The sequence below is a fragment of the Podarcis muralis genome, chromosome 4 (assembly GCF_964188315.1).
Source record: "Podarcis muralis chromosome 4, rPodMur119.hap1.1, whole genome shotgun sequence".
Lineage (NCBI taxonomy): Eukaryota > Metazoa > Chordata > Lepidosauria > Squamata > Lacertidae > Podarcis > Podarcis muralis.
Window position 1 is genome coordinate 5197919 of NC_135658.1, and position 20734 is coordinate 5218652.

At 49.2% G+C, this 20734-nt stretch overlaps 1 protein-coding gene across 3 annotated transcripts in view; it reads left to right on the top strand.

Moving 5' to 3' along the window:
• ARRB1 (arrestin beta 1) overlaps positions 1-20734 on the top strand; it is a 123514-nt gene that overhangs the window by 88873 nt on the left and 13907 nt on the right. For all 3 annotated transcript variants that reach the window (XM_077926825.1, XM_077926824.1, XM_077926823.1), the window contains exons 3-11: positions 3918-3978; positions 9264-9308; positions 10784-10980; positions 11908-11967; positions 13680-13747; positions 15972-16107; positions 16301-16385; positions 17218-17290; positions 19488-19625. In XM_077926825.1, coding sequence (XP_077782951.1) covers positions 3918-3978; positions 9264-9308; positions 10784-10980; positions 11908-11967; positions 13680-13747; positions 15972-16107; positions 16301-16385; positions 17218-17290; positions 19488-19625 — 863 coding nt within the window. The remainder of the gene's footprint in view (positions 1-3917; positions 3979-9263; positions 9309-10783; positions 10981-11907; positions 11968-13679; positions 13748-15971; positions 16108-16300; positions 16386-17217; positions 17291-19487; positions 19626-20734) is intronic.

The following is a 20734-nucleotide window of genomic DNA, read 5'->3' on the forward strand; positions in this document are numbered from 1 at the left end:
GAACTGTAGGCATTGAAAGTCTTCAGACCGTTGAGTAATAAACAGTGTTTATCCTTCCAGGCATGGAGCTTAAGTCTCTTGGTGGCCATAAAGGCTTGCAAAACCTGGATAAAGCTGCTTTGGAGCCCTGGAGGGCAGCGGGTTGAGGAAGGCTGATCTTTGCCAAGTTTACAAGAAACCTTTCCCCTCCATTGCCGATTCCTGTGATCCCATGGGGTTGAGATGGATGACCCTTTGGGTCCCTTCTACAATTTTGTGGATCTAAGAGCACACAGGCCCCTTTTGACTGCTGGCGGGTAACTGAGCGATTAGGGCCAGACAGCTATAAAGCGGGAATTGAACAAAGCCTGCCTGGTTTTCCGCCACAAGCCTTGTAAATCTTTTTTTTTTTAATGCTTCGTAAGATGGATCAGCCTGTGAAAACTAGACATGGTCCAGCACAGCAGTTGGGAAGATCATCCAAATTCTCCCGTAAGCTCCTCTCGGAGCCATCTGTCGGCCAAAGAAGTGCTCAGCTTAGGTTGCCTTGCTTCAAAGCTGTTGTTTTTGTCGTTTTAATTTGAAGCTGATCAAGGAAGAGTTTACAGAGAGCAGAGATCACCCCTGCCCAATTTTTATTAGCAAAGCCCTCCTTACTCTGGGAGTAACTTGCCAGCAAATGTCAGTGGCAGAGCGCAGGCTGGGCGTACAAGAGACCCCAAATCCAACCCTCGGAATCTCCAGCAGAGAACTGGAGGTTTGGGTAAATGGTGGAACAGTTTGCAGGCAGAGGGTCCCAGGTTCAGACCCCAGTAGGACTGGGTGATATATCGATATATCGTCAGAAACAGGTTTGAAGTCTATACAGTGGTGCCTCGCAAGACGAAATTAATTCGTTCCGCAAGTCTCTTCGTCTTGCGGTTTTTTCGTCTTGCGATGCACGGTTTCCCATAGGAATGCATTGAAAATCAATCAATGCGTTCCTATGGAAACCGACTTCAGACCAGGTCCGGGGACAGTCTGTCCCCCGACCTCTTCTGAAGGCTGGGGGGGGGGGGGACAAGGGCTTTTCTTCCCACCCCCAGCATTTTAAAAAACCCCAGGACAGCGGAGACTTCTCCGCTGTCCCGGAGCGATCTTAAAATGCTGGCGGGCGGCAGCGAAGCCTCCACTGCCGCCTGCCAGCATTTTAAAAAACCCCGGGACAGCGGAGGACTTCTCCGCTGTCCCGGGGCGATTTAAAAGCCCCCGGGAAGGCAGGCAGGGGGGAGCAAAGACTTTTGCCCCCCGTCGGCCTTCAGAAGAGGTCCTGGACCTCTTCTGAAGGCGGGCGGGGGGCAAAAGTCTTTGCTCCCCCCCGCCTGCCTTCAAAAGCCTTCCGGGACAGCGGAGAAACGCATCCTTCCGAAGCCGGGCGGCGGCGGGAGGTGTTCCCGCCCCGCCGCCCGGCTTCGGAGGAGGTCCGAGGACAGTGGGGAAGACGCGCTGTGCTTCCCCGCTGTCCCGGAGATTTCCCTATGGGCTTTCGTCTTGCGAAGGAAGCCCATAGGGAAATTCGTTTTGCGAAGAGCCTCCAAAACGGAAAACCCTTTCGTATAGCGGGTTTTCCGTCTTGCGAGGCATTCGTCTTGCGGGGCACCACTGTATTGTGATATCGGTTTCATAATTTTTGACCTGCCAATATGTCTCGAAGAATAATAATAATAATAATAATAATAATAATAATAATAATAGTCATACCTCAAGTTGAATGTGCTTCGGGTTGAGAGCGTTCGAGTTGCGCTCTGTAGCAACCCGGAAGTAATGGAGCGTGTTACTTCCGTGTTTCGCCGCTGGCGCATGCGCAGACGCTCAAAATGACACCACGCGCATGTGCGGAAGTGGCGAAACACGATCCACGTACGTGCAGACGCGCCGTTGCATCTTGTGTTCCGTTCAGGATGCGAACGGGGCTCCGGAACGGATCCCGTTCGCATCCTGAGGTAATAATAATAATATATTACTTATACCCCACCCATCTGGCTGGGTTTCCCCAACCACTCTGGGCGGCTTCCAACAAAATATTAAAAACGCAATAAAACATCAAACATTAAAAACTTTCCCTAAAGAGGGCTGCCTTCAGATGTCTTATAAAAGTCAGATAGTTATTTATTTCCTTGACATCTGACAGGAGGGCGTTCCACAGGCTGGGTGCCACTACCGAGAAGACCCTTTGCCTGGTTCCCTGTAACCTCGCTTCTTGCAGAGAGGGAACTGCCAGAAGGCCCTCGGCGCTGGACCTCAGTGTCCGGGCTGAACGTTTTGGGGTGGAGACTCTCCTTCAGGTATATTGGGCCTTTGAGGCCGTTTAGGGCTTCAAAGTTCAGCACCAACACTTTGAATTGTACTCGGAAACATTCTGGGAGCCAATGTAGGTCTTTCAGGACCGGTGTTATGTGGTCTTGGAGGCTGTTCCCAGTCACCAGTCTAGCTGCCGCATTCTGGATTAGTTGTAGTTTCCAGGTCACCTTCAGCTATGCTCTGTGGTTTAACCCACAGCGCCACCCGCGTCCCTATATACAGTCATACCTCGGGATAAATACGCTTCAGGATAAGTATTTTCGGGTTGCGCTCCACGGCGACCTGGAAGTAATGGAGTGCGTTACTTCCAGGTTTCACCGCTCGCGCATGCGCAGCCAAATGACGTCATGCGCAGAAGCGGCGAAACGCGACCCGCGCAGTCGCATCTTACGTTCTGTTCAGGATGCGAACGGAGCTCCAGAACGGATCCCATTCACATCCCGAGGTACCACTGTACCACCTTTTAATTTTTTTTAAATAAACATCTTTATTGATTTAAAATACTATCATACAAATACATTACAAATGATTACAACAGAGTTTCACACGAAAATGAAAAAAAGAATAACAAGAATAAAAATAAAGAGCAAAAAAGAGTTAACATTAAAATAAAAGAATATCGATTGTGTTGTCATATCATGACCAATAAAGTCTTCTGGAACAAAAACTTCCAATCATTCTAGTCGTACTTTTTCTAATACCTTGATTTTATCGCACAGTTTATTTTATAGCTTTTTCTGCATATTCTTCTAAGACATTTCCCCCAATTATTTATTATACACAAGTATCATTCAATTCTGCCAGGATAGTTTTATTTTTACAGTGTGATCTTAGATACTCCTTGAATAATATCCATTCTCTATATACTTTTTGATTTAGGGCTCCCCTGACTTTTCCAGTCAGCTTTGCTAAATGAAAATACTCTACCAAGAGTGTTTGCCAGTCTATTATTGTTCGTATTGTTTCACATTTCCAACTTCTGGCTACGGATATTCTTGCAGCTGTGACTGATTACCTAAACAGTGATCTTGTGTTTTGCTTTATTTCTGTTGCTAATATTCCTAGAAGGAAAATCTCCGGTCCTTTTTTTGATGTTAATTTTAAATAATTTTTTTAATTCATCATATATGTTATTCCAAAACTCACTTATAACCATACAAGTCCACCACTATATACCGCCTTTCATCATGAGACCACAAAGCAGTTTACAACATAAAAACAAATAATATTAAAAATCACACACACACACACACACACACACTTTTAAAAGGCCCTATGTGTAGTAACGGCTGAAGGCCTGGTTAAAGGGGAATGTTTTCTCCTGGTGTCTGAAAATATATAGTAAAGGTGCCAGGCGAGTCTCTCTGGGGAGAGCATTCTACGAGCGGGGAGCCACCGCAGAAAAGGCCCCTCCTCGTGTTTTCACTAGATGCGATCCTGCCGTCATGCCTCTGCTCTGCTCACATTTTAAGTGGCTGATGGCACTTGTGCGGCTGTGTGTGCATGCGCACATCGGTTGATAACATAGTGAGAAACCTTATTGTTGAATCAGCTGGGTGCTGACAGCCGCCTTGTGCCTTTGTGTCTCCTCTCTGCAGCTCACCGTCTACCTGGGCAAGAGGGACTTCGTGGACCACATAGATGTCGTCGATCCAGTGGGTAAGTGAGCTCTGGGCTGAGTTTGGCACCCGCTGAAATGCCACAGAGAGGATCGCCCTCAGGCGCTGCTCTCTTGAGACGTCCATCTCGTGGGCCCGGGAGATGGTCCTACAAACCTGTGATGCAGCTGTCTTGCCGAAGCGAAAAAGGATTTCTTCATTGCAGGGAGTTTGGCCAGATGACCCTCGCGGTCCCTTCCAGCTCTGCAATTCTGTAATGCTATTGTTCTATGGGTAAGGGACGCGGGTGGCGCTGTGGGTTAAACCACAGGGCCTAGGACTTGCTGATCAGAAGGTCGGCGGTTCGAATCCCCGCGATGGGGTGAGCTCCCGTTGCTCAGTCCCAGCTCCTGCCCACCTAGCAGTTTGAAAGTACACAGTGCAAGTAGATAAATAGATACCGCTCCAGCGGGAAGGTAAACGGCATTTCTGTGTGCTGCTCTGGTTCGCCAGAAGCGGCTGAGTCATGCTGGCCACATGACCCGGAAGCTGAACGTCAGCTCCCTCGGCCAATAATGCAAGATGAGCGCCGCAACCCCAGAATCGTTCACGACTGGACCTAATGGTCAGGGGTCCCTTTACCTTTTATTGTTCTATGGTGTGAATGCTCAAATGGGAGATTACCTGGAAGGAGGGGGAAAGCAACAACAACCTCAAGCGCTGCTTCTTTAAAAAGTAACCGTTCTTCTTTACCTTCATATGTGATGTCATTTCGCGGCATCGCAGTGAAGGCAGTGAAGGTCCTGTGTGAGTGTCTGGAGGCGGTTGGAGGATGGATGGCGGCTAACGGGTTGAGGTTGAATCCTGACAAGACAGAAGTACTGTTTTTGGGGGACAGGGGGCGGGCGGGTGTGGAGGACTCCCTGGTCCTGAATGGGGCAACTGTGCCCCTGAAGGACCAGGTGCGCAGCCTGGGAGTCATTTTGGACTCGCAGCTGTCCATGGAGGCACAGGTCACTTCTGTGTCCAGGGCGGCTGTTTATCAGCTCCATCTGGTACACAGGCTGAGACCCTTCCTGCCTGCAGACTGTCTCACCAGAGTGGTACATGCTCTAGTTATTTCTCGCTTGGACTACTGCAACGCGCTCTACGTGGGGTTACCTTTGAAGGTGACCCGGAAACTTCAACTAATCCAGAATGCGGCAGCTAGACTGGTGACTGAGTGCGGCCGCCGAGACCACATAACACCAGTCTTGAAAGACCTACACTGGCTCCCAGTACGTTTCTGAGCAGAATTCAAAGTGTTGGTGCTGACCTTTAAAACCCTAAACAGCCTTGGCCCAGTATACCTGAAGGAGCATCTCCACTCCCATTGTTCAGCCCGGACACTGAGGTCCAACGCTGAGGGCCTTCTGGCAGTTCCCTCCCTTTGAGAAGCCAGGTTACAGAGAACCAGGCAGAGGGCCTTCTTGGTAGTGGTGCCCGCCCTGTGTAACGCCCTCCCAGCATATGTCAAGGCAATAAACAACTATTTTAGTTTTAAAAGACACCTGAAGGCTGCCCTGTTTAGGGAAGTTTTTAATGTCTGATTCTGTATTGTTTTTAATATTCTGTTGGAAGCCGCCCAGAGTGGCTGGGGAAACCCAGCCAGATGGGCGGGGTATAAATATTATTATTATTATTATTATTATTATTATTATTATTATTATTATTAGCTCAGCAAGGCAGTGGGGCTTCCCAGGCTGCCCCTGTGGGGCTGGGACCTGGGACCGGCTGGGGTGAAAACGTTTCATGTCGTCTGAGGAAGCACGTGTCGATGATGGCACTCATCTCCCTGTTTCTGGGAAGATCACAAATCTTACTCATGGTCTGGGGCATTCCAGGCTTCTGCTGCGAGTCACGCTTAGGCAGCAGATGAGAAACCCACTCTGGCCAAAGGGGTGAATGAAATAATTCAGACAAAATGCAGTCTGGTTGTATTCAGGCACAGCTCTATCTATCACACTGCTTCTCAGAGTTCTTAGGATGGAAAGATATAGGGAGAGAAGTGGAGTCAAAGATCGCTGGGCTTAAGCCTGGAGCAGGTGGAGAGGCCCTCCAGTCCCCTCTCCCCCACTCTCATAGAAATCATCAAATTGTTGAATTGGAAGGGATCTAGTCCAGGAATTGCAACTGAAGAATTCCTGATAGATGAGCATCAAACCTCTGCTTAAAAACCTCCAAGGAAGGGGAGCCCACAACCTCTGGAGGGAGACTGTTCCACCGTTGAACAGCTCTTACTGCCAGAAAGTTCCTCCTATTGTTTAGTCAAAATCTCCTTTCTCCTCATTTGAATCCATTGTTCTGTGTTCTCGCCTCTCCTATGCAACCTGATGGAACGGCTGGTTGCCTCACACGTTTAGCTGAATCGGATCCTTGTGTTTCTGTGTCTCAGTGGAGAATTCCTTGCAGGAAATTTTAGCTTGCCCTGTTTATCATCCAAATATAAACCTCTAGGTAGGAGGCAAGATGATGCCACGGGCAGAGCCCCCAAATGCTCATTTTTCTCTGCCGTGCCAGTTCAGACAGACCCAGATTTTAAAGCTGATTGGCACCAATTAGCTCCAAAAGTGCCACAGCCCGTACTGGAGTCCGTAGTCCTGTTGCGCATGCTGCAACAATGCCAACAGTTCCTCGCTCTGCGGCTTTGTGTGTGTGGTGCTTTCTGTTTCCTCGGGTTATTTACTAAGGCCAGCGGGCTGCACGGAGCCTCCATCACCTCTGATCCGGAGGATTCCTGTTGCGGATGTCGGGTGTTTTGCTTTGTTCTCTCCCCCCCCCCCCCCAGGGCCACCACCCACTATTTAATTACCGCCCTTCCTCTGGTGGCACATTGAACCGGCAGCGAAGGCTTTTTCCTGTCTGCTAATTTCTCCACCCTGGAAATCTGCAAAGCCTGACTCATCTCTGCAGCACACTTTGCTCCGACGGGAGCTGATCCTGCCAATGTGATGCTTCCCTGCAGCTCTCAGTTCTGCCCTGTCTTCACTGAACCGTAGAGTTGGAAGGGACCCTTAGGGTCATCCAGTCCAGCCCCTGGCAATGTGGGAATTGGCAGCTGTCCCATACGGGGATTGAACCAGCAACCTTGCCGTTATCAACACCACGCTCTAACCAGCTGAGCTATCCTCCCCATTTAAGAAATTAATTGGCTTCAGCATTTAGAAGGGGGGAAAGGCTCAAACTTCTCCATCTCATCTGTGCTTCAGAACTTTGAGGTTTCCATATCAGGGGCAAATCCTGACACCGTTGCATATGGACAGCTTTAGTTACTGCCACAAACCACCCCATCTATGAGTGGTGAAAGGTTCCAGGCACTTACCTGGGTTCCTTGGAAGGTCAGCAGAGACTCTGGCACCTTTAGGATATCTGGTTTTATTGCCGCATATATAAACCAGAGCATGATAGGGACGCGGGTGGCACTGTAGGTTAAACAACGTTTCCGTGCGCTGCTCTGGTTCGCCAGAAGCGGCTTAGTCATGCTGGCCACATGACCCGGAAGCTGTACACCGGCTCCCTCGGCCAGTAAAGCGAGATGAGCGCCGCAACCCCAGAGTAGTCTGCGACTGGACCTAATGGTCAGGGGTCCCTTTACCTTTACATTAAACCTGAGCATAAGCCACAGGGGCTCACAGCATTGACACCCAAAGAGATCTTGCATCTCCATTGGTCTCAGCTGTGGATCCAGCCCAGAGCAAGCAGGTCCCAGTGTCTCCAGCTCCAAGCTGGCTCCCAGCTCAGCTCAAGCACAACACTCTGGGTTTTCCTACCCAGCATATAGGTGAGGGGGCTGGAGGAAAGGCCCAGCCATTCGCCTGAAGGGTACTCTCACTCTTGCAACCCAGCTTATTGTTTGGGATGCTGTTGAGGACACTGAAGTGGCCAGCGAAGGCCATTGTCCTGCAAATAAACATGTCTGAGCAGCACAGCAACACCCTCTGTTAGATTCCAACCTTCCCTGGGCACAGGACCCCAAACATTGGAAGGGACTCCAGGCATCATCCAGACTGACCCCACCCCCAACACAAAACATGATTGAATTAAAAAATATAAATATAAATGTCCAGTAGCACCTTAGAGACCAACTAAGTTTGTTCTGGGTATAAGCTTTTGTGTTCATGCAGACTTCTTCGGATACACTGAAACAGAAGTCACCAGACCCTTATATATAGTGGGAGGGTGGGGTGGAGTTTTTCTCAGAAGGGTATTTGGAGATGGGTGATTGACTCAATGGGTATGGTAAACCTGTGGACGGCTGTTAATGCCTGCAATTAGTCCTACAGGAAAAAGCAAGGGATAGTATGCAGATGACCAAAAATAGCTTTAGCATGTGTAGTGAGACAAGAATCCAATATCTCTGTTAAGACCAGGTCTCTCCATAGTTTTCAGTTTAGTGATAAGTTGTAATTCAGCAACTTCTCTTTTAAGTCTGTTTCTGAAATTCATTTGTGATAAGACAACTACTTTGAGATCTTGTATAGAATGTCCTGGGAGATTCTCCCACTGGCTTCTCTGTCCTGTGATTCCTGATGTAAGATTAATGTCCATTTATCCTTTGGCGTAGGGTTTGGCCTGTTTGTCCAATATAGAAGGGCACTCCTGGCATTTGATGGCATACACAATGTTAGAAGATGAGCAATTAAATAGTCCTGAGATGGCATGTTTGATGTTGTTGGGTCCAGTGATGGTGTTGTCCGGGTGTATGTGGCAGCAAAGTTGGCATCTGGGTTTATTGCAGGCTCTGGTATCAGTTATGGGTAGGTAGCCGTGTTGGTCTGCCGTCGTCGAAACAAAATAAATAAATTTTTAAAAATTCCTTCCAGTAGCACCTTAGAGACCAACTAAGTTTGTTATTGGTATGAGCTTTCATGTGCATGCACACTTCTGCAGATACTGGTTCTCTGGTACCAGTGTCCATGTTAAGTCTGGTTGCTGTATTATCGTGGGTGACTTGTTTCAGTGTATCTGAAGAAGTTGGTCTCTAAGGTGCTACTGAACATTTTTATTTATTTTCTATTTCGACTGTGTCAGACCAACACGGCTACCCACCTGAATCCAAAACATGATGTTTTTGTATGCACTTGAAACCAGATATCGCCCAGCCCTTTCCATCCTCACATCCCGATTTCTGAGCCTTCATCCCTTGGGGGTTCCCCAGCTCAATATTCCCACTGTTCCTCCACATCGAACCAAGACGTGTTGCCTGCCATGTTTCCGTGGACAGAGCTGGGAAGCTATACTAACCCAGGCAGAGCAGAAGTACCAGTGTTGCATTGCCCTCATACCTGCCTCTCGTTCCTTTTGCAGATGGCGTCGTGCTGGTCGATCCAGAATACTTAAAAGAAAGGAAAGGTAACTCCGGTGTTTATGTGTGTGGGGGTACCTCAGGCTTTGGGGCTGGGTGTGGCCCTCCAGACCTCTCTGTCTGGCTCTTGGGAACCTCCCCAGGTCAGGACCCCTTCCCAGGCCCTGCCTTCTCTCCTCGAGCCGCACCCCTCACGGTCCTTGCCCCACAACCTCCGAAAAGGCTTTTGACTGGCTAGAATGGCCCTTGAATGGTGAGAGTGCCTCTTTGCTTGTCTGGATGGAAAGGTGGGCGAGGGGAGGGGTAGAAAACTCTGACCTGCACCTGGAATGTAGCCTATCCTGCAAAGGTGAGTTTTGCACCAGTTGCCCGCTTTATTATCTTATTATTTACTACTTGCCCAATTTTCCTCCAAGGAGCTCAGTGTGGTGTACGTGGTTCTCCTGCTCCTCACAACAGCCCTGCGAGGTTGGTTAGCCCGAGTGACTGGCCCAAGATCACCTCGTGAGCATCATGGCCAAGTTGGGAGTTGAACCCCCGTCTCCCAGGTCCAAGTCCAGACCTTTAACCACTACACTACCTGACTTTTGCCTCTGGCTTTGCACACGCCTGGCAAAGCGACCTCCGGAAAGCTTCCCTCTGCTGTCTTGTACTTGCAAAGGCTTTCTTGTTCATTTCTTGTGTACATGGTGCTCCCACAACAACCCTGCGATGTAGGGCAGGCTGAGAGGCAGCGCCCAAGGTCACACCCAGCGTGCTCCGTGACCAAACGGGAATTCAAACCCTGGCACTCTAACTACTAGGCCAGGGCCAGGGCCTTCTCAGTGATGGCTCTGACCTGGTGGAATGCTCTGTCCCAGGAGACCAGGGCCCTGCAGGATTTAACCTCCTCCCGCAGGGCCTGTAAGACAGAGCTATTCCGCCTGGCTTTCAATTTGAACGTCGCCTGATCTTTTATTCCCCTTCCTTCCCTCCCCCTCCCCATTTTATGAAGATCATCCGCTCCGAGACCCCACAGCTACTTCTCCCCTGGTCTCCTCGCTGGCCCAAATAGGACTAATTTAGCCAGCTAGCCCTGGGGATCATCTAATGTTTATTGGATGGATTTCCCCCCCTAAATTGATTTTTTATTTTTTATTTTATTGACATCCACATTTTATACCATATTTTATGCTGTTTTTGTTGCATCAATTAAGTGTTTTAAATTTGTTGTTAGCTGCCCTGAGCCCGGTTTTTTGAACTGGGAAGGGCGGGGTATAAATAAAATATTATTATTATTATTACACCACACTGCCTCTTGGCGATGTCCGATGACTCCCAGAGCTGGGCTGTTGGCGGCTGCCCCATTTCGCATTCTGCGGTTGTGCTGCGTCACTCGAAAGCCGCCTTGGGGTTCGGAGGTCAGTGTGGAAACACGATGAGTCCGACACAACCCCTGGGCGCAGGTGGGAAACGGGGGCCACTTCCGGCCCTCCGTATTGTCCTCTGTGCACACATGCCTTCCTCTCTGCCCCGCTTGCAGTTTTCGTGACCCTCACGTGCGCCTTCCGCTACGGCCGCGAGGACCTGGACGTCCTGGGCCTGACCTTCCGCAAAGACCTCTTTGTCGCCAACATCCAAGCCTTCCCTCCGGTCACTGAGGAGAAGAAGCCTCTGACGCGGCTCCAGGAACGGCTGATTAAGAAGCTCGGTGAGCAGGCCTACCCTTTTACCTTCGAGGTACGGATCCTTCTTTCTCCCCCCTACCTTTAGCTCTCTCCCCCCCAGCCCTCCTTCGCCAGTCGCCCCACCCCAGGCGACGTTTGCACCTCGCCGACAAAAAATTCTCACAATTGGGCAGCTGCTCCAGCTTCACAGCAGGTGATCCGGTTACTCTTCCCGAAATTGCCCACGTGAGAAGGTTTCTGGGCACCCAAAGGCCACGCTTCCTGCTGGGGAGGACGGGTAAAAGGGGTTGGGCTAGATGACCCCTGGGACCCTTCCAACTCAACAGTTCTAGGATTCTGTGAAAAGGGCGCCTTTCTGTATGTGGTGTGTCGTTAGCCTGTGGAACTCTCTGCCACTGGAGGCAGCGAAAAGCATGGTGGCAGGTGGCTGGCGGGAAAGCCAAGGGACCCCCCAGGATTTTAGCCCTGATCCAGGGTTTCTCACATTTCGGAGCTGTGTCATTTATTGATTTTGACTACTTATGCTATGCTGCAATGATGTAAGCAGCATGCTTTGAACTATATAGAAAGGCAGCATATGAATAAAAATATGTATGTAGAGTTAAACAATGGAACTCACTGCCACTGGAAGGAGTGATGTCCAGACACCTAGGGGACTTTAAAAGAGGCTTGGACAAATTCATGGAGGAGAACAGGGCTATCTTTTGATGGCTACTAGCCAGGGTGGCTATGCTTTGCCTCCACGTCAGAGACAGCAGTGCTTCTGAATGCCAGTGGCTGGAAACCATAGAAGAGGAGAGGGCTCTTGAGTTCGAATCCTGCTTGTGGGTTTCGCTTTGAGCCACCTGGTTGGCTGCTATGAGAACAGGCTGCTCGACTAGATGGACCCTTAATGAAACGTTAATACAAACGCAGACTTTGGCATTGTTGGTCAGCCTGGTGACGCTGTCCCTTACGTGGGACGTTTTCCCCGTTCCAGATCCTTCCCAACCTTCCCTGCTCCGTGACGTTGCAGCCGGGACCCGAAGACACAGGAAAGGTAAAAAAAGAAGTAAAATGAAATAAAGAGAGGGGGTGGGGGAAGGGTACTGACAACAGCCCTGATGAACAGGGGCAGTTTCAAGACATTGTAATGCTCCAGCGTGGAAGGCACAGGCCCCTCTTTTTGTTCATGCTGCCTTTCCCCAACCTGGTGCCCTCCGGGTGTGTTGGGCTTCAGCTCCCATCAGCATCAGCAAACTTGGTCGACAAACAGGGATCATGGGAGTTGTAGTCCAATGCACCAGGTTGGGGGAAGCTGGCTTAATGCATCATTTTGGGAGTTCGCTCCAGCAGGCTTTTGTTTCTTTCGGTGTGTTCCTTTAAGAAGACCACAGTTGACAACAGCGCCATCTGCTGGCCATTAATTTCAGTGCCATGCAATGTACTTCAGTCCCCTTAAGGGTTGTACAGTTCATCCATACATGTCTTTCGGCGCCAGGTGAAAATATTCCTCTTTACACAGGCTTTCGGGCATTAAAAATAATCTGTGACCTATTAAATGTAGGGGGCATGTTATTATGATTTTATTATGTTGTGTATGTCTTTAATGTTGTACACTGCCCTGTGAACTTTGGACAAAGGGTGGAATAATCATCATGATTAATAATAATAATTGGAATAATAGTGTGTTGGCTCCAAGGACCATCAAGGCATTTTTCTTTTTGAGGCCTTTTCCTAAGGCCAACAGGTCAAGATAAGGTAAGGGGAAGCAGAACTTCCAACTGGTTTAGGATTTATTACTTATTTGTTTCATACGACTTATACAATCCTCAAAGCTGTTTACAAAAAGATGAAGTGGTAAAACCGAGAAGAATTTAAAACCATACTTTTTTAAAAAGTACAACAATTTAAAATGCCGAAGCAGAAATTCACATCAAGAGTCCCAGCATCTGGGTGGTGGTTGTTGTTTAGTCGTGTCCGCCTCTTCGTGACCCCCTGGACCAGAGCACGCCAGGCACTCCTGTCTTCCACTGCCTCCCGCAGCTTGGTCAAACTCATGCTGGTAGCTTCAAGAACACTGCCCACCATCTCATCCTCTGTCGTCCCCTTCTCCTTGTGCCCTCCATCTTTCCCAACATCAGGGTCTTTTCCAGGGAGTCTTCTCTTCTCATGAGGTGGCCAGAGTCTTGGAGCCTCAGCTTCAGGATCTGTCCTTCCAGGGAGCACTCAGGGCTGATTTCCTTCAGAATGGATCAGTTTGATCTTCTTGCAGTCCATGGGACTCTCAAGAGTCTCCTCCAGCACCAGAATTCAAAAGCATCTGGGTAGTTGTGTGTAGAAAAGAATTTTTTTGAGCAGGCACTGAAAAGAGTACATCAATAAGCAGGGAGTTCCAAAGTGAAGATGAGCAGAGGTGCTCCTCTTGGTTTCTCCACTGCCCTCAGAAGTGTGGCAAAAGGTGGCCTGGGACAGGGCTTTCTCTATGGTGGCCCCCAAATTGTGGAACTCCCTCCCCACCAAGGCTCGCCTGGCACCTTCCTTGCGAAGCTTCTGCCCTTTTATTTTGTGTGGCCCGACTCCTCGCAATCTGCCAAGGATGCTTTAGTTGCTCTTTCTGCATTATGGGGTGAGGGGGTTGGACTAGATGTCCTTTGGGTTCCCTTCCACTTCAATGATTATTTGGCTTAATCTGTTCTTGCTTTTGTTCCAAACTGCTTCTATCTGCCATCTTTCTTGACGCTGCTTCTGCTTCCTTCTCTTCCCTCCTAGGCTTGCGGTGTTGACTATGAAGTGAAAGCTTTCTGTGCAGAGAGTCTGGAGGAGAAGATTCACAAAAGGTGGGTGCAGCGGCTCTCCGAGTTTTGCAAAGGTAAAGGGACCCCTGACCATTAGGTCCAGTCGCGGACAACTCTGGGGTTGCAGCACTCATCTCGCTTTATTGGCCGAGGGAGCCGGCATACAGCTTCTGGGTCATGTGGCCAGAATGACTGAGCCGCTTCTGGCGAACCAGAGCAGCGCACGGAAACAGAGTTTACCTTCCCGCTGGAGTGGTACCTATTTATCTACTTGCACTTTGACATGCTTTCAAACTGCCAAGTGGGCAGGAGCAGGGACAGAGTAACGGGAGCTCACCCCATTGTAGGAATTCGAACCACCAGCCTTCTGATCGGCAAGCCCTAGGCTCTGTGGTACCTTGGTTCTCAAACTTAATCCATTCCGGAAGTCCATTCCAAAACCAAAGCGTTCCAAAACCAAGGCGCGCTTTCCCTTAGAAAGTCATGCAAAATGGATTAATCCATTCCAGACTTTTAAAAACAACCCCCAAAACAGCGATTTAACATGAATTTTACTATCTAATGAGACCATTGATCCATAAAATAAAAGCAATAAACAATGTACTGTACTATAAAAGAAAGAAGACAGTATTGTAGATGATAAAAATATAAATTATTTTTTTCCCCTTACCTGCACTGATAATGGTCATTGTCTGGATGGGGGGCTTTTATCCATTTCTGCAGTCATGCAATTAATCAATCAGTAGCTGAACTGGGTTCCACACAGTCACAAATCAACTAAAAAAGCCTCAGAAACAAAAACGCAAAATAAATAGCAAAAACAAAAGTGCCAAACTTAATCCGTTCCGGAAGTCCGTTTGACTTCCGAAATGTTCGAAAACCAAGGTGCAGCTTCTGACTGGTGCAGGCGCTCCAGAAACAATAGCTGACATCCGCATCGGACATTCAGCATCCGAAAAATGTTCGAAAACTGGAACACTCACTTCTGGGTTTTTGGCGTTTGGGAACCAAGGTATTTGAGAATCAATAACTGTATTGTTATTCCTGCATTGCAGGGGTTTGGTTTACCCTCTTTCTTCCCTTATTTCCCTTCTGCAATTCCCCCTTCCTCTTAACATTTTAAAACTTAAGTAAAAAATTGTTATTGTTTAGTCGTGTTCGACTCTCCGTAACCCCATGAACCAGAGGATGCCTTGGAAACTCTCACTTTCTTCTCAAAGCTTCTCCTTTTTTTACGTCCATGGAGTTTTCTCGGCAAAATACCGGAGTGGTTTGCCAGTTCCTTCTCCAGGTGGATCACATTTAGTCTAAACTCTCGGCTATGACCTGTCCGTCTTGGGTGGCCCTGCACGGCATAGCTCACAGCTTCTTGGGGTTATTCAAGCCCCTTCACCATGACAAGGCAGGGATCCACGAAGGGGAAGTAAAAATTACGCGGGGACAAAACAGCAGCTCGCAGTTCCTTCTGGCCTGGGGTGGGCGGTTGTGGCATTTGAGCCATCGCGAAGCTGTTCCGTTCTGCAGCACGTATGCCTCTTTAATAAACGAAAATCCGCCCTTATTCCCTTATGGGGGACACAGGAGCCCTTACAGAGTCCTTTGTAGGTTCTCCATCGGGCGGAGAAAATAACAGAGGCCAAGAGGCCAATCAGAGAATATTGAGAAGCAAAGCAGTTAGTAAGCCTCATCTTTATTGAACTGTTGCAACAGGGTGCTCCCCCCACACGCAGGAGGACCCAGAACAAAGGTGTGCCTGCCCTTATATAGACATTTTAAATTATTGCCCGCCTTGGAGTCGAAGACCACCCCCAGACACATCATACCTACATCACAGAAAGGGCGGTAGACAGCAGAAATCTGAGTGCGTTGTTTACCTCCTGTCTGCCAGGTTACCTGTTAATGCTCACTTGATTGGATACCCTGGGGAGCCTGGCCAGTCTTTTGTAATGACAAATACTTAGTTCCTGAGCCAGGTCACAGGCTCACCCTATTCATACACAGACATACCCTTAAGACAGGATTTGTGAAGGAAAAGACAATGGGGAGGCTTTTCCATTTCCTTCCTCCTTGCAGAGAAAACATTTGGTCAGTTTGGGAGTCAAAATGGTTTCAGGGCTGTTTTCCTGAGCTTCTTCAGATGTGTGGTTTATATATTTATGTACGTGTTTGCTTGGTACATTTATGAACATTTATTATATATATGACCTTAATTTTTTTTATTTCACCACCCTAACCCCTCGATGTCCGCTCTCCCGCGCCCCTGCAGGAACTCGGTGCGCTTGGTGATCCGCAAAGTCCAGTATGCGCCGGAGCGGCCAGGGCCGCAGCCGATGGCCGAGACCACTCGGCAGTTCCTCATGTCGGACAAGCCCCTGCACTTGGAAGCTTCCCTGGACAAAGAGGTATTTTGCAGGCCCTCCTTTTGTGCCCGTTTTCTAGAATCCACCGGGCGGCTCTTGCTGTCCTCCCTTCCAGGATTAGGTTGTGGTTTGGGCCAAATCCTGACTCCACTCAGAGGCTGCCTGCTTGTTTCGGGCGGACTCTCGGGGACGGCCTCACCCAGGGCCGGATTTAGGTTGCTTGTGTTCTCTGTAGATTTACTATCACGGGGAGCCGATCAGCGTGAACGTTCACGTGACGAACAACACCAACAAGACGGTGAAGAAGATTAAAATCTCAGGTGAGTTTGGATGCCTCTTGGGCATCCCTTACCTTGTGGGTGGGTCGAGGGAGCATCCTGGCAAAGGAAAGGTGGCTTGAGTTTTTGGGGCCGCCCCCCGTGACTCGGGTCCAGCCCCAGTATACCTGAAGGAGCGTCTCCACCCCCATCGTTCGGCCCAGACACTGAGGTCCAGCACCAAGGGCCTTCTGGCGGTTCCCTCGCTGCGAGAAGTGAGGTTGCAGGGAACCAGGCAGAGGGCCTTCTTGGTGGTGGCTCCTGCCCTGTGGAACGCCCTCCCACCAGATGTCAAAGAGAACAACAACTACCAGACTTTTAGAAGTCATCTGAAGCCAGCCCTGTTTAGGGAAGTTTTTAAAGTTAGATGTTTTATTGTGTTTTTAATATTTTGTTGGAAGCCTCCCGGAGTGGCTGGGGAAACCCAGCCAGATGGGCGGGGTATTAATAATGATGATGATGATGATGATACAGTGGTACCTCGAGTTACAAAAGCCTACTAACCTGGTAGAGTTACCTCGAGTTCAGAACTTTGCCCCAGGATGAGAATGGAAATCGTGTGCCAGCAAAAGCACACCTCTAGTTAAGAACAGTTTCAGGTTAAGAACAGACCTCCGGAACAAATTAAGTTCAAAACTAGAGGTATCACTTTAATAATAATAATAATAATAATAATAATAATAATAATAATAAATTATTATTAAAAGCATTATTCAGAACAGTGGTTTGCACACCCCACTAAGGAAGATAATAACACAATAAAATTCAAAACCACTGATCTAATGTCCCCTCTCTTTCTTTCTCTTTCTCTTTCCTTCCTTCCTTTCATTTGCAGTTCGCCAATACGCAGACATCTGCCTCTTCAACACAGCCCAGTACAAATGCCCCGTTGCAGTGGAAGAGGCAGAGTGAGTATTGTCAATTGGCTCTCTCCATCCACGTGGGCACCGTGTAGCAGGCAGGACTCTGCCCACAAAGGGCTTACAGTCTGAAAACGCCCTAGCCAACATGTCCAGGAAGGATAGGGGTTGTGATTTAGCAGCGTCTCGAGGGCACCAGGTTGGGGAAGGTTGTCCTGGAGCCTGAGAGGCAAAAGTCACCAGAGGGTTGAATGTGAAGAAGCCAAGCTTGCTTTGATTTTGTTATGAACTGAGGCAAGGACTTGGGTGCTCGGCTGTTGGGGGTCACCATCTTGTAATGCCTCCTCCTCTGAGTATATGGGAATTTGGGGAAAGTTCATGTGCAAAATGACCACATCTGCATCATGCATTGAAAGCATAACCGGGCTGTTTTAAATCGTCATGTCTTCCCACAGTGAATCCTGAGGGCTGTAGCTGGCCAGGGGTGCTGGGAGTTGTTAGAAGGCCTCTGTTCTCCTCACAGAGCCACAGTTCCCAGAATCCCCTGGGAAGGAGGATTGAGTGCAGAACTGCTCTGAAAGGGAGCGCTTCACACTGCAACACTTCGTTGCAGCGCTAGTATAAACTGATTAAAATCTCAGGTCTCCAAGTGCCAGGACTTATGTAGGCAAAACGACAACATCCAGGTACAAGATTTCAGGGCTCTGAGGTTTGTAGAAATACCAAAGAACACCCCCCCACACACAAAACCTTAGGAAAAACCCTTGAAGTGGGGAATTAACCACACACCGTGGTAGCAGAATGCCAGCCGGCCATTTGGGGGACAAACAGAATACTTCACGGTTGAGGAAGGGGAAGCAGAAGGGAGTGGAATACTTGGGAGACAGCACTGCATGCTGCAACATTTTGTTGCAGTTCCCTCTTACTGTGACCGAGCTTCCTGCTGGGAAACATGGCTGGCAGGCAGCTGCAGCGATGTGCAGTCGAGGTTTGAGCCCCCCTGCACCTTGTTCTCTTTCTCCCTCCCCCCCCCCTAATCTTTATTTCCAGTTACATACTCCATATACAGATAATGTGTTGCGTTTTACATTTATACTTGCTCCTAAGCGCTGACTTCCCTCCTTCCTTCCTTCTGGTTTTTTATATCGCATATAATTTTATCACGTTTTCATCCATTTTGTAGATTGTTATTCATTTTCCGTGTTTGTCCATAGTATATCCATAAACAAACAAATCCTCCAGTTTATACAATCCTTGTTGTCTGTCTGTATTCATTTACAACTACAACTACTGTTAGTTACCGTATTTTTCGCTCTATAAGACGCACTTTCCCCCTCCTAAAAAGTAAGGGGAAATGTGTGTGCTCCTTATGGAGCGAATGCAGGCTGCGCAGCTATCCCACAAGCCAGGAGAGCGAGAGGGATCGGTGTGCAGCGATCCCTCTTGCTGTTCTGACTTCGCTTTGCTGGAGAGGCGCTGCGCAGAGAGGGAGAGAATATTTTTTTTCTTGCTCTCCTCCTCTAAAACTAGGTGCTTCTTGTGGTCGGGTGCGTCTTATAGAGCGAAAAATGCTGTATATTAATCTCCTTAGACATTTTCATAGAATCATAGAATCATAGAGTTGGAATAGACCACAAGGGCCATCGAGTCCAACCCCCTGCCAAGCAGGAAACACCATCAGAGCACTCCTGACATATGGTTGTCAAGCCTCTGCTTAAAGACCTCCAAAGAAGGAGACTCCACCACACTCCTTGGCAGCCAATTCCACTGTCGAACAGCTCTTACTGTCAGGAAGTTCTTCCTAATGTTTAAGTGGAATCTTCTTTCTTGTAGTTTGGATCCACTGCTCCGTGTCCGCTTCTCTGGAGCAGCAGAAAACAACCTTTCTCCCTCCTCTATGTGACATCCTTTTCTATATTTGAACATGGCTATCATATCACCCCTTAACCTCCTCTTCTCCAGGCTAAACATGCCCAGCTCCCTTAGCCGTTCCTCATAAGGCATCGTTTCCAGGCCTTTGACCATTTTGGTTGCCCTCCTCTGGACACGTTCCAGTTTGTCAGTGTCCTTCTTGAACTGTGGTGCCCAGAACTGGACATAGTACTCCAGGTGAGGTCTGACCAGAGCAGAATACAGTGGCACTATTACTTCCCTTGATCTAGATGCTATACTCCTATTGACGCAGCCCATTTTGCTTTGCGCCTTGTTCTCTTTCACTGATCTGTGCTGTTATCCCCGTCTCCAGCGACGTGGTGGCTCCCAGCTCGACCTTCTGCAAAGTCTACACATTGACCCCGTTCCTCGCCAACAACCGGGAGAAGCGCGGCCTCGCCCTGGACGGGAAGCTCAAGCACGAAGACACCAACCTGGCCTCCAGCACACTGTGAGGGTTTTTCCTACCTACCAGCAGTTGGGGGAGGAGGAGGAGGCAGCCGGTTTCCCTTGCTGAGCAAACCGCGGCTGGAGTTTGGTGTTTTCTGTTTTCATGTAGCACCCAGAGCTAAGCAGTTAAGAAGGAGAGGCTGCAGGATCAGGCCAGGGGCCCATCTAGTCCAGCATCCTCTTCCCACCAGATACCCATTACACGAAACCCCTGAGCAGGGTCCCAGCACAAGAGGCCTCTCCCCAATTGCAACTTGAATTAAGAAAGCTTGCGTGCTGGTCCTGTGGGTTACCCGAGAGGCGAGGTCCAAGTCCAGTCCATGGTCAAAGGTGCAACATGGAGGCAGTCCGCAGTACAGTGGTGCCCCGCAAGACGAATGCCTCGCAAGACGAAAAACTCGCTAGACGAAAGGGTTTTCCGTTTTTTGAGTCGTTCCGCAAGACGAATTTCCCTATGGGCTTGCTTCGCAAGACGAAACGTCTTGCGAGTTCTTGCGAGTTTGTTTCCTTTTTCTTAAAGCCGCTAAGCCGTTAATAGCTGCTAAGCCGCTAATAGCCGCTAAGCCGCTAATAGCCGTGCTTCGCAAGACGAAAAAACCGCAAGACGAAGAGACTCATGGAACGGATTAATTTCGTCTTGCGAGGCACCACTGTACCTGTAGCTGGGTGCAGGGCAGGGAGTCGGGTGAAGTTAGGAACAGGCAGGGAGCAGGACAGGGTTCAGGCAGGAACTAGCAACCAACAGTGTTGCTCCCACAACTTGGGACTGGGGCTGGCCGGCTTTTATCTGCCCCAAGGCACAGGGCGGCCCCGATCCTCAGGTGACTCGCCTCTCCTGACCTGGAGGCGAGCACTCCTCCTGCGGGAACTTAGTTCCCTCCGCCTCTCTGCCTTGAGCCTCTGCAGCTCAGGAATGGCTGGAGGGTTACCGGACCCAGAGGCAACCTCAGCTTCCTCTGACGGGGCTGAGAGTGGAGCACCTGCAGGCAATGGGTCCTCCATCACTTCAGGGGCCAGAGCAGACTCAGCTGGTGCCTGCACCTGAGGATCCAGCACAGGTGAGGACCCTTCAGGCTCATGTCCCAGCCCCGGCTCAGCTGGTTCTGGAGG